Genomic DNA, 13,404 nt, shown 5'->3' on the forward strand with positions numbered 1-13,404 from the left:
TATAATCATCCACCGTGTACAATCAATTGTTCACAGTATCATCATAGAGTTGTGCATTCATCACCACAAACAGCCCTTGAACACATTCATTATTCCAAACAAATAAAAATAAAAATAAAAATAAAAGTAAAAATGAACACCCAAAACATCCCATCCAAAAAATTTAAATTAAAAAAAAAGTCCCATTCCCCACCCCCCTATTATTCACTTTTCGTTCTCATTTTTCAACTCATCTGTCCATAAACTGGATAAAGGGAGTGTGAACCACAAGGTTTTCACAATCACACAGTCACACTGTGTAAGCTACATAGTTATACAATCGTCTTCAAAAGTCAAGGCTACTGGGCTGGAGATCAACAGTTTTGGGCGTTTCCTTCTAGGTATCCCAATACACTAAAAACTAAAAAGGGATATCTACATAATGCATAAGAGTAACCTCCAGAATGACCGCTGACTCCATTTGAAGTCTCCCAGCCACTGAAACCTTATTTTGTTTCATTTCTCTTCCCCATTTTGGTCAGGAAGGCTTTCTCAATCCCACGATGCCTGGTCCAGGCTCATCCCTGGGAGTCATGTCCCATGTTGCCAGGGAGATTTTTCACTCCTGGGAGTGGTCCCATGTAGGGGGAGGGCAGTGAGTTTGCCTGCCAAGTTGGTTTAGCTAGAGAGAGAGGCCACTTCTGAGCAAAGGAGAGGTTTTCTGGGGGAGACTCTTAGGCACAATTATAAGTAGGCTCAGCCTCTCCTTTGCAGTAACAAACTTCATAAGGGCAAACCCCAAGATCAGGGGCTCAGCCTTAGCATTCTCTATTAAAAAAGGGCCACCACAATTTTTGGGAGCCCTTCCTGATAAAGAGGGCAGAGTAAGGCAGGTCAGGGCTCCATCCCCACAGAAGCTTTGAATCACCAGCAAAAACTGGAGAAACACCTTTCTCAAAGCTCCAGAGAACAGCTGAAAGGCGGCAGTAACAGGGCGAGTGCTGAGTCAAGACAAAAGCTGCTTAAAACCAGCAGGAAAAACTTAAATCCACCAGGGTGTTCCTATGCCAGAAGAGTCCTAAATCCCAGAGGCAACAGCCTCTTTAAGAACAATAATCAGATGTGGCTCCCTTCTCCATACTGTCAACACCGCCTTTCAATATGAACAAGTTAGGGTGCTCACTGCCTAGACACCCCTGAAGATGGAGAAAGAGATTAAGTGAGAGGAAGGGGTAGCAGCAAACAAGATGAGATTTAACGAAAGTCTATGAATACTGAAACTTTATATAAATGTATTTGTTTAGATGCTGGGGTGTTGGAATAGCTGGAAGGAGGTAAATGACATGGTGGAACTGTAACCCACAACATCCTTTGAAATTTGCTCTATAGCCGCTTGCTGAATTGAGCTTTAAAAGTCTTCGCCTTTCCGTATATATCCTATCTTGCATAATAAGGAAAAAACTGAAAATGTGGAACTGGAACCCACAATTTTTGAAATTACCTATATAACTGCTTGTTGAGCTGGACATCTAAAGTTAACACTTTTCTGTATGTATGCTATATTTTACAATAATGTAAACAGCTGAAGTTGTGGAACTGTGACCCATGACAGTCTCTGAAATTTGCTAACTACTTGTTAAGTCACACTTTGAAAGTGATCACTGTTATGTATACATGTGAAAGTTCACAATTTAAAAATGCATTAAAAGAAGAGAAGTAAATGACCTAAAAAAAAATGAGGGTGAGATTAAAACATTCCCAGATAAACGCTAAAGGAGCTCATCACCACCAGACCAGCCTTACAAGAGATGCTGAAGAGTGGCTGAAAGGAAAGGACAACACACAATAGTTTGTAGCTGCATGAAGAAACAAAGATCTCCAGTGATGATAACAACATGCATAAATATAGATACCAGTACAATTGTACTAAATATGAATGCCAGTACTGTTATACTTTTCGTTTGTAACTCCACATTTTACTTCCTAAGGGATCTAAAAGAAAAATGTATAAAATGTAATGATAAACCTATGTATAAACATGTAATCTGTGACAAGAGCTACGCAGAGGTGGGGGAACAGAGAGGGATAGGGACATAGTTTGTGTATACTATTAAAGTTAAGTTGGTTTCAAAGCAAATGGGATTGTTAAAGATCTAGGATGTTAAATTTAGGCCCCAGGTTAACTACAAAGAAAATATCAGAGGACATACAAGCTCACAGAGACAAAAAGTAGAGTACAAGTTACTAGGGGTGGAGGGCAGGGGCAACGGGGAGTTAATGCACGATGGATGTAGGGTTTCTATTTGGGGAGAAGGGAGAGTTTTACTAATGGAAGGGGGTGAAGTTACCACAATAATGTGAATGTGATTCATCCCACTGAATGGTGTGCTTGGGAGTGGATGAGACGGGAGAGCTTATGTTGTGTGTGTGTTCACACAACTAAAAAAAAAAAAAGAACAATTAAGGAGACAATAACAATTAAATGCAATACATGATCCTGGATGGGATCTAGCAAAGGAGGAGAAAAGACTCAAAGGGACATTACTGAGACATATGAAAAAGATTGGAATATAGACTGTAAGCTGCATATCAATGTTGAATTTCTTGAGCTTGATAACTGCACTTAAGATGGTTACATGAGTGAGTGCCCTTGTGCTTGGGAAATACACATGGAAACGTTAAGTGCTCAAGGAGCCTGATATACACAACCTGCTCTCAAGTGCTCAGAAAATGGACTGAGAAAATAATGAGACAGATGGATAGACAGACACAACATACATGGCAAAAATGTTAAAACTGGTGGATCTGGGTATCTGGAGGGATAGTGGTATGCTGGAGTTCTCTGTGTGAGGCCTATATTATTTCTGTAACTGTCCTGTAAGTTTCAAAGTACTGCATAATAAAAAGTTAAAAATAATAAATAAATAAATAAATAAATAAATAGGCACGTCAAATCTGTCTGGAAAAGGAGAGGGCTTAAATAAACACAAGTGAGAAATCATACAGCCTCTTAAAAGGAAAAGACAAACAAAGCACTGGAAAAACGAGTAAATAAAAGGAATATACAATTCACGGAGTGAAAAATACAAAGGGGTATTAAACATTTTATAAAAACAGCAATCTCAATATGAAGAAACAAAGATCTTCAATGATGATAACAACATGCATAAATATAGATGCCAGTGAGAATAACGCAAATTACAATGATAGCTAATTTGTCCTCCTCCGTTTGTGAGACAAAGATTTTCATGTGTGATAACATTTTGTTTGCAAAACTGTGCAGAAAGGTGCTTTCTCATATACTTCTAAGATGTGTAAATTGGTATAATCCATATGAAGAGGACACCTTTTGGTCCAACAATTCCATTTCTACAAATCTATTCTAAAGAAAAGTACAAGTACACAAAAGTATATATATACACTCACACATACACACACAGGTTTTGTTAAAGTCTGTTTATAATAATCAAAAAACGAAAGCAACAGGGATCTGGGTAAATAAAATATGGCACAACTGACTATGGGACTCCATCTGTGTAGCCATTCAAAAGAATGAGTAGTTCTCAATTACATGGAACTTTGACTAGGAAGTGAGCTATGGTAGGTCTGTATAGATTAGAATGAAATAGCAACACATCCTAAAATAATTTGGGAGGAGAATAAAAATATATATTCGGGGCCTCCCTGAAGAGCTGGGGAAGAATGCAGAGGTGTTGGACTTCCTCACCTGGATTGTTGCTGATGTTCTCACAAACATTGGGGACTGATGGCTTGACGTGCTGAGCCCTCTGTCTTGGGGCTGGCCCCTATGAAGCTTGTTGCTGCAAAGAGAGGCTAAACCTGCTTATAATTGTGCCTAAGAGTCTCCCCCTGAGTACCTCTTTGTTGCTCAGATGTGATCCCCCCTCTCTCTAGCTAAGCCAACTTGGCAAGTGATCTCGTTGCCCTGCCCCACTACGTGGGACCTGACTCCCAGGGGTGTAAATCTCCCTGGCAACGCAGGATATGACTCCCGGGGATGAATCTGGACCCGGCATCATGGGATTGAGAACATCTTCTTGACCAGAAGGGGGATGCGAAATGAACCAAATAAAGCTTCAGTGGCTGAGAGATTTCAAAAGGGGTTGAGAGGTCACTCTGGTGGACATTCTTATGCACCATATAGATAACACTTTTTAGGTTTTAATATATTGGAATAGCTAGAAGGAAATACCTGAAACTACCAAACTCCAACCCAGTAGCCTTGACTCTTGAAGACGACTGTATAACAATGTAGCTTACAAGGGTGACAGTGTGATTGTGAAAACACTGTGGATCATACTCTCTTTATCCAGTGTATGGATGGATGAGTAGATAAATGGGGACAAAACCTAAATGAAAAATAGGGTGGGATGCGGGGGGTGATTTGGGTGTTCTTTTTTTATTTTTATTTTTTATTCTGATTCTGATTCTTTCTAGCATAAGGAAAATGTTCAAAAATAGATTGGGGTGATGAATGCACAACTGTAAGACGGGACTGTGAACAGCTGACTGTATACCATGGATGACTGTATGGTATGTGACTATATCTCAATAAAACTGAATTAACAAAAAAAAAAAAAAAAAGAATGAGTAGTTCTGTCCACACAGACGCTGAACACTTCCATGAAACACTGCAGAGTAAAAAGATGTTGCAGGACGGTTCGCTAAGTCTGATGGAAACTGTATTCAAGTACATGCATGTGTGCAAACATATACATAACCAGGCATTCCAGCCTGTATTAAGCACTTGCACAAAAAAGATCTGGAAAGACACTTGGTGAACTCTTGTTATCCCTGGGAGTCGGGAAAACCCTAGCAGGGATTTTACTTTCAATGTTACGCACATCTGTTGTTTGCACCTCCCTCCCCACAAGGACACATGTAACTCTGTAGTTTTATTCTTTTACAGGAAAAAATAACTTTATATTTTAATAAAGAACAAAAATAGCAGAGCACTTCGTGGGTGCCACAAAGCTCTGGTAACTTTCTCACTTCCTGTTATAACAAATGTCAACTGAAAAAATATTCAACAAAATTAATATATAAAACACAAAGTTCAAGTAAATAATTTTGTATTAACAAAGAGTAAAACCTGATGCAATCAAAATACATACCTAGGCATTAAGCTCCTGTTTTTCTCATAAAACATCCTTAGGTCTTGAGGACTATTGGCCTGTTTTTTTTTTTAAAAAAAAAAAAAGAAAAAAGAAAAAGAAATTTAAATTCCTAAGCAACAGGGGCAAAAATTCCAAACCATATGCTCAGTACTCATATATCCTCACTATAGAACCTGAGCCTGAGCCTGAGTCTGAAAGCCATGGATTGCTAGGGAGCCACAGTGGGGCTTCAGAACTTTCAAAACCTCAAAATAGCACAAATTCTGTTTATCTGGACATAATGTACCTTTTCTGAGGTCAGAAACTCAGAGAAGCCTCAAACTTGGGAAAAATGAGGAAAACGGCTATTCTGGAGGCCAAGCTGATTAGGTGCACTTTTATTGTGTGAAACCATGGAAGAGGACCTTCCAGTCTCCCGCAGCCACAGCAGGACCTCACAGTGAGAGCTGCTGAGGCGTGAAGCTGCCAGCACACAAACCAGACTGCAGAATGCAATGATTTTTACATTAACTTCAGGGGCAAATAACTTCACTTTGTTTTAGATTTTGGATTCAAAAGAGCTCTTTGAAACTTAAGAAATTATAACATGGGCAATATGAATTAAAGAGAAATCATCATGATTATATTCCAGAAGGCCATTTTTAAAAAACTTTTTATTCTGAAACAAAATTTCAAACATAGGACAGTTGCAAAAATAATTTTTAAAAAATACAAGGAACTCCAATATATCCCCTATCCAGATACCCAGATTTACCACCTTTTAACTTTTTGCACATTTGTTATACCTAGTTTCTAAATATCTGAGAACAAAATGATGTATCATGCTCCTTGACCACTTAGCACTGCCATGTGTGTTCCTGAGAACACAGACATTCACTTATGTACAGAGGACACTTCTGGACAGGACATCAGGGTAGAAGAGAAGTGGAAGCAAGACCCCAAATAACTTCCCATAAAGCCTAAGCAATTAACAACCCCTAGCTCAGCAGTGCTCAGGGACGGAGAGCTGGAGGTGCAGTTTCCAGTGGTCCCCCCAGACCAGCTCTGACCCACGCTTGGATTCCAGGACCCCAAAACCAGGCTAAGCAGGAAGCGCTGATGTCACCGCTCAACGCCTGCTGAACAGCCAGTCCCCACCATGCCCTGGCCCTGGCTGGCTCCCAGGAGCCTGGAAAACACACAGTAGGCTTCATGCCAAGCCCACATAAGAAAAGAAAAGCAAAAGTTGTTCTGGCTCACTAGAGCAGCTTTTGCCCGTAATGAAATCAAAGTAATTCACCAAGGAACCAAATGGGGGATGCTTTCAAAATATTCCCTTTTTATAAGTCAGAAGCAACTGCAGAATGAGAAGAACCCAAAACTGAGTACACAGGAAAAAGGCAGGCTACCTGAAAAGGTGGTTTTCCAACCAGGCACTGGTAGATCACTGTCCCTATGCTCCACAAGTCTGCCTTGGCATCGTAATGCTGAGACATTATAACTTCGGGAGCCTGGGATAGAAAAATCCAAGAGACATGCGTTATGTGGTTTACATAATGAACAGCATATATTAATTAACTGGTAAAGGTCACACTCCTAACTAAACCACTAAAATGGAAACTAAAAAACACATTGTGGGAAAAAAAATACACATTGTGCTTTTTCTCTAATCAAATGATACTGCAAAGAACTAGAACTACATTATATTAAGATTTATTGATAAATCTCAAAAACAATGTTGCATGAAAATAGGCAAGTTGTAGAAAGATATGTACACCAGACACGTAAAAATTTTAAACCAACATTTCTACATGTTGTTACGGACATAAACTACAGTAAGAGTATTAGTAAAACAAAGGAAAGTAAAACACACACCAGTGACAGGATAAAGGTTACTTTCGAGGAATGAGATCATGTGCGAGCGTGGGAAATGGGACCAGGGAGAAGGACAGAAGGGTCTTCAACCCTGTCTCTGAACTATTTTGCTTCTTTCTTTTAAAAAGATAGAGGCAAATAATGGCAAAATGCAAACTTAAAATACGAATGTTGGCCATTTTATTCCCTAAACCTTTTTGATAATTTGAGAGCTTTTATAATATTAAAAACTATGATGCAAAATACATTAAAAATTGTCTTAAAAAACAAAGGCTGCTTTGTAACAGATAATTCCCCTTTCATCAGATGCTACTTTTTAAATATACCATTAATCAGGACAAACATCAAATATTCAAGGTAGTTACATTATATTGGTCAGGTATAACATCTTTAGCTACTGTCCCTAGTAAACTACTTACTGAGCAACTTCCTTTAATAATCAGCTCAAACATTCTATCCTCAAGGGTCAACTAATTTCATATTCAGGAAGCAGAGAATAATTTCTTAAGTTATATCAAAATATAAAATATACTAAATATAAGCAATAAAATTATGATTAAGAAGGTAAGTCTGATGTAAACAAATTTGAATTCTGAATACTAGTTTCCCTGATCTCACAGTTAACTGATTTCAGATTATAAGAATTCCAATTGAACATAAAATCCATTTTAAACTTAGAACTGAAATAGGTACACTTATTTATTTGGAAGAATTCTCATTCCCCAGAATTAAGGGATTTCCAGACTTAACACTTCACATTAGTTTAGAAATTTTATAGCTGAGCCCTACCAGACATGATTAATGTCTATATGAAAGGATAAAGAGGAAAGCTAAGATTTCTCAGCATTAAGTGAGGCACCAATGGAAAAACTTCTACAATCCAGGGCTCTTGTCAAGGGAAACAACAAGCAAAAGAGAAAGATGCCCTGTAGCTAAAAAGGTGCCCCAAAAGGCAAAGTATTCTGAATATTACACATCAAGTATACCACGACCAATTTAATCTAATTTAATCTAATAAGGGATTTCTACCATAACAACAAATCACATTAAAAAATAAAAATCAGGGGGCAAAAATAACTTACTTTTACAGTCCGCTAAGCCAAAGCAGACGATACCTGTGTATTACAGCAGCATCGATAAGACGGCTAACATCACTAACACAACAACACAGAATCACCAGGCGCCAACACCCACTCACCATGTACATCGGGGAGCCACACAGCGTCGCAGCCATCATGTTACTATGCAGGTAACGAGCAAAACCAAAATCCGCTATTAACAAGATAAAAAGTAGAAAAACAAGTGATACCTTTGTCCACACTTAACCATACGATTCTTCAGGACACTAGAGTGCACAAAATAGGTGCAAAAAATAAACAGCTTATTGAGTAAGATGCACACCAGAGAGAAAAGTAGCTCCCTCGGCTTCAACAAGCTAAGAAATTCTAGTAATCATCAACCGTACATCTCACTGTTGCCAGTTTCTTTTTTTTGGTAACCGCTCTGCAAAGAGAAAATGCTAATTATAATAAATGATTCATCAACATAACTTGCATTAAATATCAACACCATGTAAAGAATTTGAACTTTTTTTCTTTCTTCAGAAGAAATATAATATCAGAAATACTTTAAAATACCAATGAAATAAATTATTTTTCCAACTAATAGAAAAGCTTAAAATTTTTAGCATTACTAACTGCTTCAAATAACTTTGAGATACAAGAGCACTAAAAAAACTGTCAAATAAGGCTGAACTAGATGATGTCTTAGATGCCTCCTGATGCTAAAATCCCACGAGCTATACACACAGAACCAGGGTTGTAACCGGCTGCCAGCAACCCGGACGCATCAGCTTCTCTCTCGGGAAGAGCAGCGGGAGCTGCTGCTGAGCTGCACACACGGAGCTTCCTGCAGGGGCCCTTTGGCCCAGTCTGAGACTTCGTGTATGCTGCCAAAAACTCGACCAAACTCCAGAAAAAATTTCAAAATTGCATCAGTAGAGTCCATCTTTCTAACAAAGCTGGACTAAAATTATCTAAGAATACCGAGTTTCAAAAGCATGCCTGGCATAAAACGAGGCATTTACCTATTTTGATGCGGATACCACTGACGCTGGGCTTCCTGCGACTGGCGTAAGACAGCAAGATGTTCTGAGGTTTGAGGTCCCTGTGGATGATCCCTTTGCTGTGCAGGATCCTCATGGCGGCGGCGATCTGATGCAGAAACACTCTGATGGTATCTTCACTCAGAGTCCCCTTAGCTGGGGGGAAGGAATCCACAAGATCAGAGACCACCTGCAGGCTCCCCGCACCAAACTGAGTTGTTAAGGATAGAACGGAGGGAGTAAGGAACTGGGATTCACATTTACTCATTTTTTTACCATAATGATTTAAATCTCTGAAGAAGGATCAGGTTTCTCAAAATTCTCACTGTTATAACAACTGACGTGTTTTCATCTTTTGTTTTCCCTTCCCCGTTTTCACATTACTCTGAACACCTAACAATGTGAGTCTCCTTTACAAGCCAAAAGCCGCTCCCCTTCCTATGAGTCAAGTAACTGGATAAACGCTGGTGTTTAATTACAGTATGTGAGCACAAATTCAAGACACATCAGATCCTTGACCAGAGAGACTGGGGTGCAGCAGCCGTCTGCCTGGAGGTGGGGGTCACAGGTGAGGGCCCGCGCCTCTGGGTTCTCCCATCCCCAAGCTCCCTCATTACCCTTCCTGACCACCGAGGTCTTTAAGAATGAATGTTTTCGCCCATTTTTATTATCACAAAGGGTCGTATGAACTGTCTGAAGGCAAACATTACTCAGTACAGAATGTGCTCTTTTTATGGGTGCTGGGATGTAAGGGTGAGCAGCTGCCCTTGCAGCACTTGGAGGGGCCCTGGAAAGCGGCTGTCTGTGCCCATCTCGACATCTGCAAAACTGCATGATGGGCCAGTCACACGGGTTGTTGTGACGGTTAGACCAGATAACACATTTATGACGAAGAACTTAGAAAGAGCCCTGGCACACAAGTACACAGATACGGTAAATATGCAAATATAAACTTTTTATTATAATTAATCTAAAAGTCACAAGTATAATCCCTTGAATCTATACTAGGTATTTAATATTCAAGAACTTATCTAAATCCTTGGTGAACATACTTCTACCCAAAAAACTCTCAGAATATGCTCTATACAACCTTTCTCTATGCAATTAAGATAAAAATAACATCAACCCATGGAAAAGATTAAATATTATGGTTTTAAAATCATTTTAAAGACATGTTACATGACATTTTATATCCTTAAATCTTCAAATAAAATTTATCCCCATAGTTTAAAAATTATCAAGTAACTTTTTTCTTTAAGGACTGTTCTTAACTTATCCTCTCTTTTTTTGGAATCTTTGAATTTTATTTCCTCATGCTCAATGTAAAAAAAAAAATTCAAAATACACTGAAATATATTATAGAAAAAGTGAAATCTTCCATAATCCCCATCCCTTGGAGATATACTCTGTTAAAACTTGGAATATATGCTTCCAGATTTACTTTCTTGCTCATAATAATAAATCAACTATTTCATATTAGTGGGTGGGTCAACTCAACAACCAGATCTTTATTTCTGGAATGTTTTAAATTACATTACAACAATAAAATTGTATTTTTTTTCCATTTCATTCATTTACATTTTTATTCTAGGACTTAGAACAGTTTTGCTACTTTAAAATGATTATAGCTGCTTATAACCTGTTTTGTTGCCCTACGACATACTATTGAACATATTTAAAATTTCTTTGATTCAGAGTCTTAATTCTAACACTGTGATCAAGAGGGAAAAAACAGTGTCTCATTTAAGCTGTTTCTGGGCACAAAACAGGATGGAAATTCACATATCTCCATGCATATCAAGTATAGTGTGGTATGTACACCTCAACACAGTCCCAGAAAATGGCCCTCCCATGTTAAGAACTTAAGACTTTTGAAGGCACTGCTGACAGCAAAACTCTCTGGAATGGGGGAAAAAAAAAAAAAACTAAACAAAACTCTGTGGAATGAATGCATTCTTGAGCAAGTTAACACTGAGAGTAAGCTCAGAGCTGGCTGCCACGGACACAGAATTAAAGTACAACTTACTAATGTAGAATCTGCTTTACTTTAAACTTGCAATAACACTTTTTTCCTATCTTTTGGAAACATGAAAGGCATTTATTTATCAGACCTCTAGATCAGTGCTCTCCAAGTACGTGAGCCATATCTGAAACTTGAGATCTGTTAGTAGCCACACTTTAAGCATTAAAAAGAATCAGGTGAAATTAACTTTCACAACATTTTACATAACCCAGTATTTCCAAAATACCCCATCTGTAATCTTAAGAGATATTATCATCCTTTTCTCCCCAGGACGTGCTCCGAATCCAGTGTCCGTTTCACACTTGTAACGCATCTCAATTTGGGCCAACAGCCACGTGTGGTTAGGGCCACCGTACAGGACGGCACAGCTCCAGACAATTCCTTGAGGACCAAATTTTCTTTTCAGAATCTCCCTTACGGACTAGCACTTCTGTGAATGGAGGGAGCTGCCGTGCTAACCAGGGCTTTAAACCGAGCAGATACCGCGTGATCTGACCCCAGGGGAAAGGTGCTTCCGCTGGAACACCAAGAACCGCAAGGAACTGAGATTCAGAGATGGCGAGGGGTCTCGAGAAGGTATCGAGAAGGCAGAAGCGGGATGCGGGAAAGCAGACAGACCCGATGACGGGGGGACCTTCCTTTCTCGTTCCCCAACTCCCCTTAAGTATTCGGACATAAGAAGGGGGCACTTTATTGTATTATAAATTACTTTTCTTCATTATACCTGCCTAATATAGAACATTTAGAAAATACAGAATATAAAGAAGATTTTTAAAAATAACTCCTAATACCCATACCAAAATATTTAAAATGGTTAGTTCCAGATATTTCCTTCTAACATACATTTTTAAATATAAGTGAAAACCAGTTACATCTTCAATTTTGCATCACACTTTTCCCCTTAATATTATGACAACTATTTTCCCAACGTACTCTACTTAAATTTTTAAAATGTCTAATGGTTACATTCTGTTCTACCATTTTAGTAAACCATTCCCATGCCAGCCTACCCTGCCATTAATACCAAGCACACTTGCATCAACATCTTGGTACCTTAATGTCCGTCTATATTTGGGAGTACTAGTTTAGAACAGATTGCTCAAAATGGAGCATGGGCATTAAAATACCCATCTCCCTCCCGCCACTGCATCCTAGTATTATATGACATTTAATTACTTTTTAACAAGTTTAGGATAATGGTTGTCTCTAAAGGGGGGGGGGCAGGAATGGACTGCAAAGGGGCTCATAGGGAGCTCCAACTATATTTATGTCTGCCTTTTTTTGGTGGATGCATACCAGTGTTCTTTATATGATACAGCTTTTAAATATCTGCAATACTGAATATTTTAATAATTTCTAAGTATCTCATTTTTAATTGTACCCCGATTACTAGGTGAAACCAAACCTTTTTAATATGTTGTATCTCTTTTGTAAATGATCCTCACCCTTTGTGCATGTATCTACTGAGATCTTAGCAATTTTACCATCAATTGGCATGATTTATTCATAGTGCATTAATTTCAGCAATCTTTTTGCATATTTCCCTTGCATCTTTAAGGGGTGAACAAGTAGCCAACGGCCTCACTACCTTGTTGAAAAAATACTTTGGAAGAAAGTAAATTTGATCTGAATGCTTCTATTCTCCACGTATGCATTTTGGGTACTTCAGTACCAAGAAATAATTTCACTGTTACCCTTAATTCCTTAAGCCTTTTTTCCTTGAAATTTACAAGAAACTTTCACATTAACAAACACAGTATTGGATATATTCTCCCATTAAGATTTTTTCATGTTGATAGGGAAAAAAAAAGAGTGAGAGACTAGAAGTTCGATGGAGGTAACCCAGGAGTCTTCTGAAGACAGAAATTCCGTCTGGTGTCTTCTCTCCCAGGAGGGGATAAGTATTTATATATACAACTGAAGCTTAGGAACAAAACCATAATAAACAACAGCTAGTCAGCAAAGCGGCCACAGCGTGAACAAATAACAAACATTTATTGAATGCATCTATACAAGCACAGGAAATAGGGAAGCAGCACTCTGTCACAAGTAACTCAGGATTCAGCAGACTATGTTACTGTCTTTACTGAACACTGACACACACACAAAAATTACCTTGCAAATAATCTGCCAGGTCTCCACCATTGCAATACTGACACATGTAAAAGAAAAGGTAGTTAAAATAAGTACGCTGATTCAAGATTAATTCAATCCATTTTCAGTTAATTTTAATCAAAAAATCATTTTATATATCTCATCCAAAATAAAAACTGTAAGAATTACAGAAGCAAAATTTAAAATTTAAT

At 38.4% G+C, this 13,404-nt stretch overlaps 1 protein-coding gene across 1 annotated transcript in view; it reads right to left on the reverse strand.

Annotated features, from left to right (window-relative positions):
• ULK2 (unc-51 like autophagy activating kinase 2) overlaps positions 1-13,404 on the reverse strand; it is a 91,467-nt gene that overhangs the window by 64,486 nt on the left and 13,577 nt on the right. The window contains exons 5-9 of the mRNA XM_037808290.1: positions 13,214-13,250; positions 9,058-9,231; positions 8,170-8,243; positions 6,506-6,607; positions 5,115-5,173 (exon numbers count right to left, since the gene is read on the reverse strand). Coding sequence (XP_037664218.1) covers positions 5,115-5,173; positions 6,506-6,607; positions 8,170-8,243; positions 9,058-9,231; positions 13,214-13,250 — 446 coding nt within the window. The remainder of the gene's footprint in view (positions 1-5,114; positions 5,174-6,505; positions 6,608-8,169; positions 8,244-9,057; positions 9,232-13,213; positions 13,251-13,404) is intronic.

This window comes from Choloepus didactylus, chromosome 18 (genome assembly GCF_015220235.1).
Source record: "Choloepus didactylus isolate mChoDid1 chromosome 18, mChoDid1.pri, whole genome shotgun sequence".
Classification (NCBI taxonomy): Eukaryota; Metazoa; Chordata; class Mammalia; order Pilosa; family Megalonychidae; genus Choloepus; species Choloepus didactylus.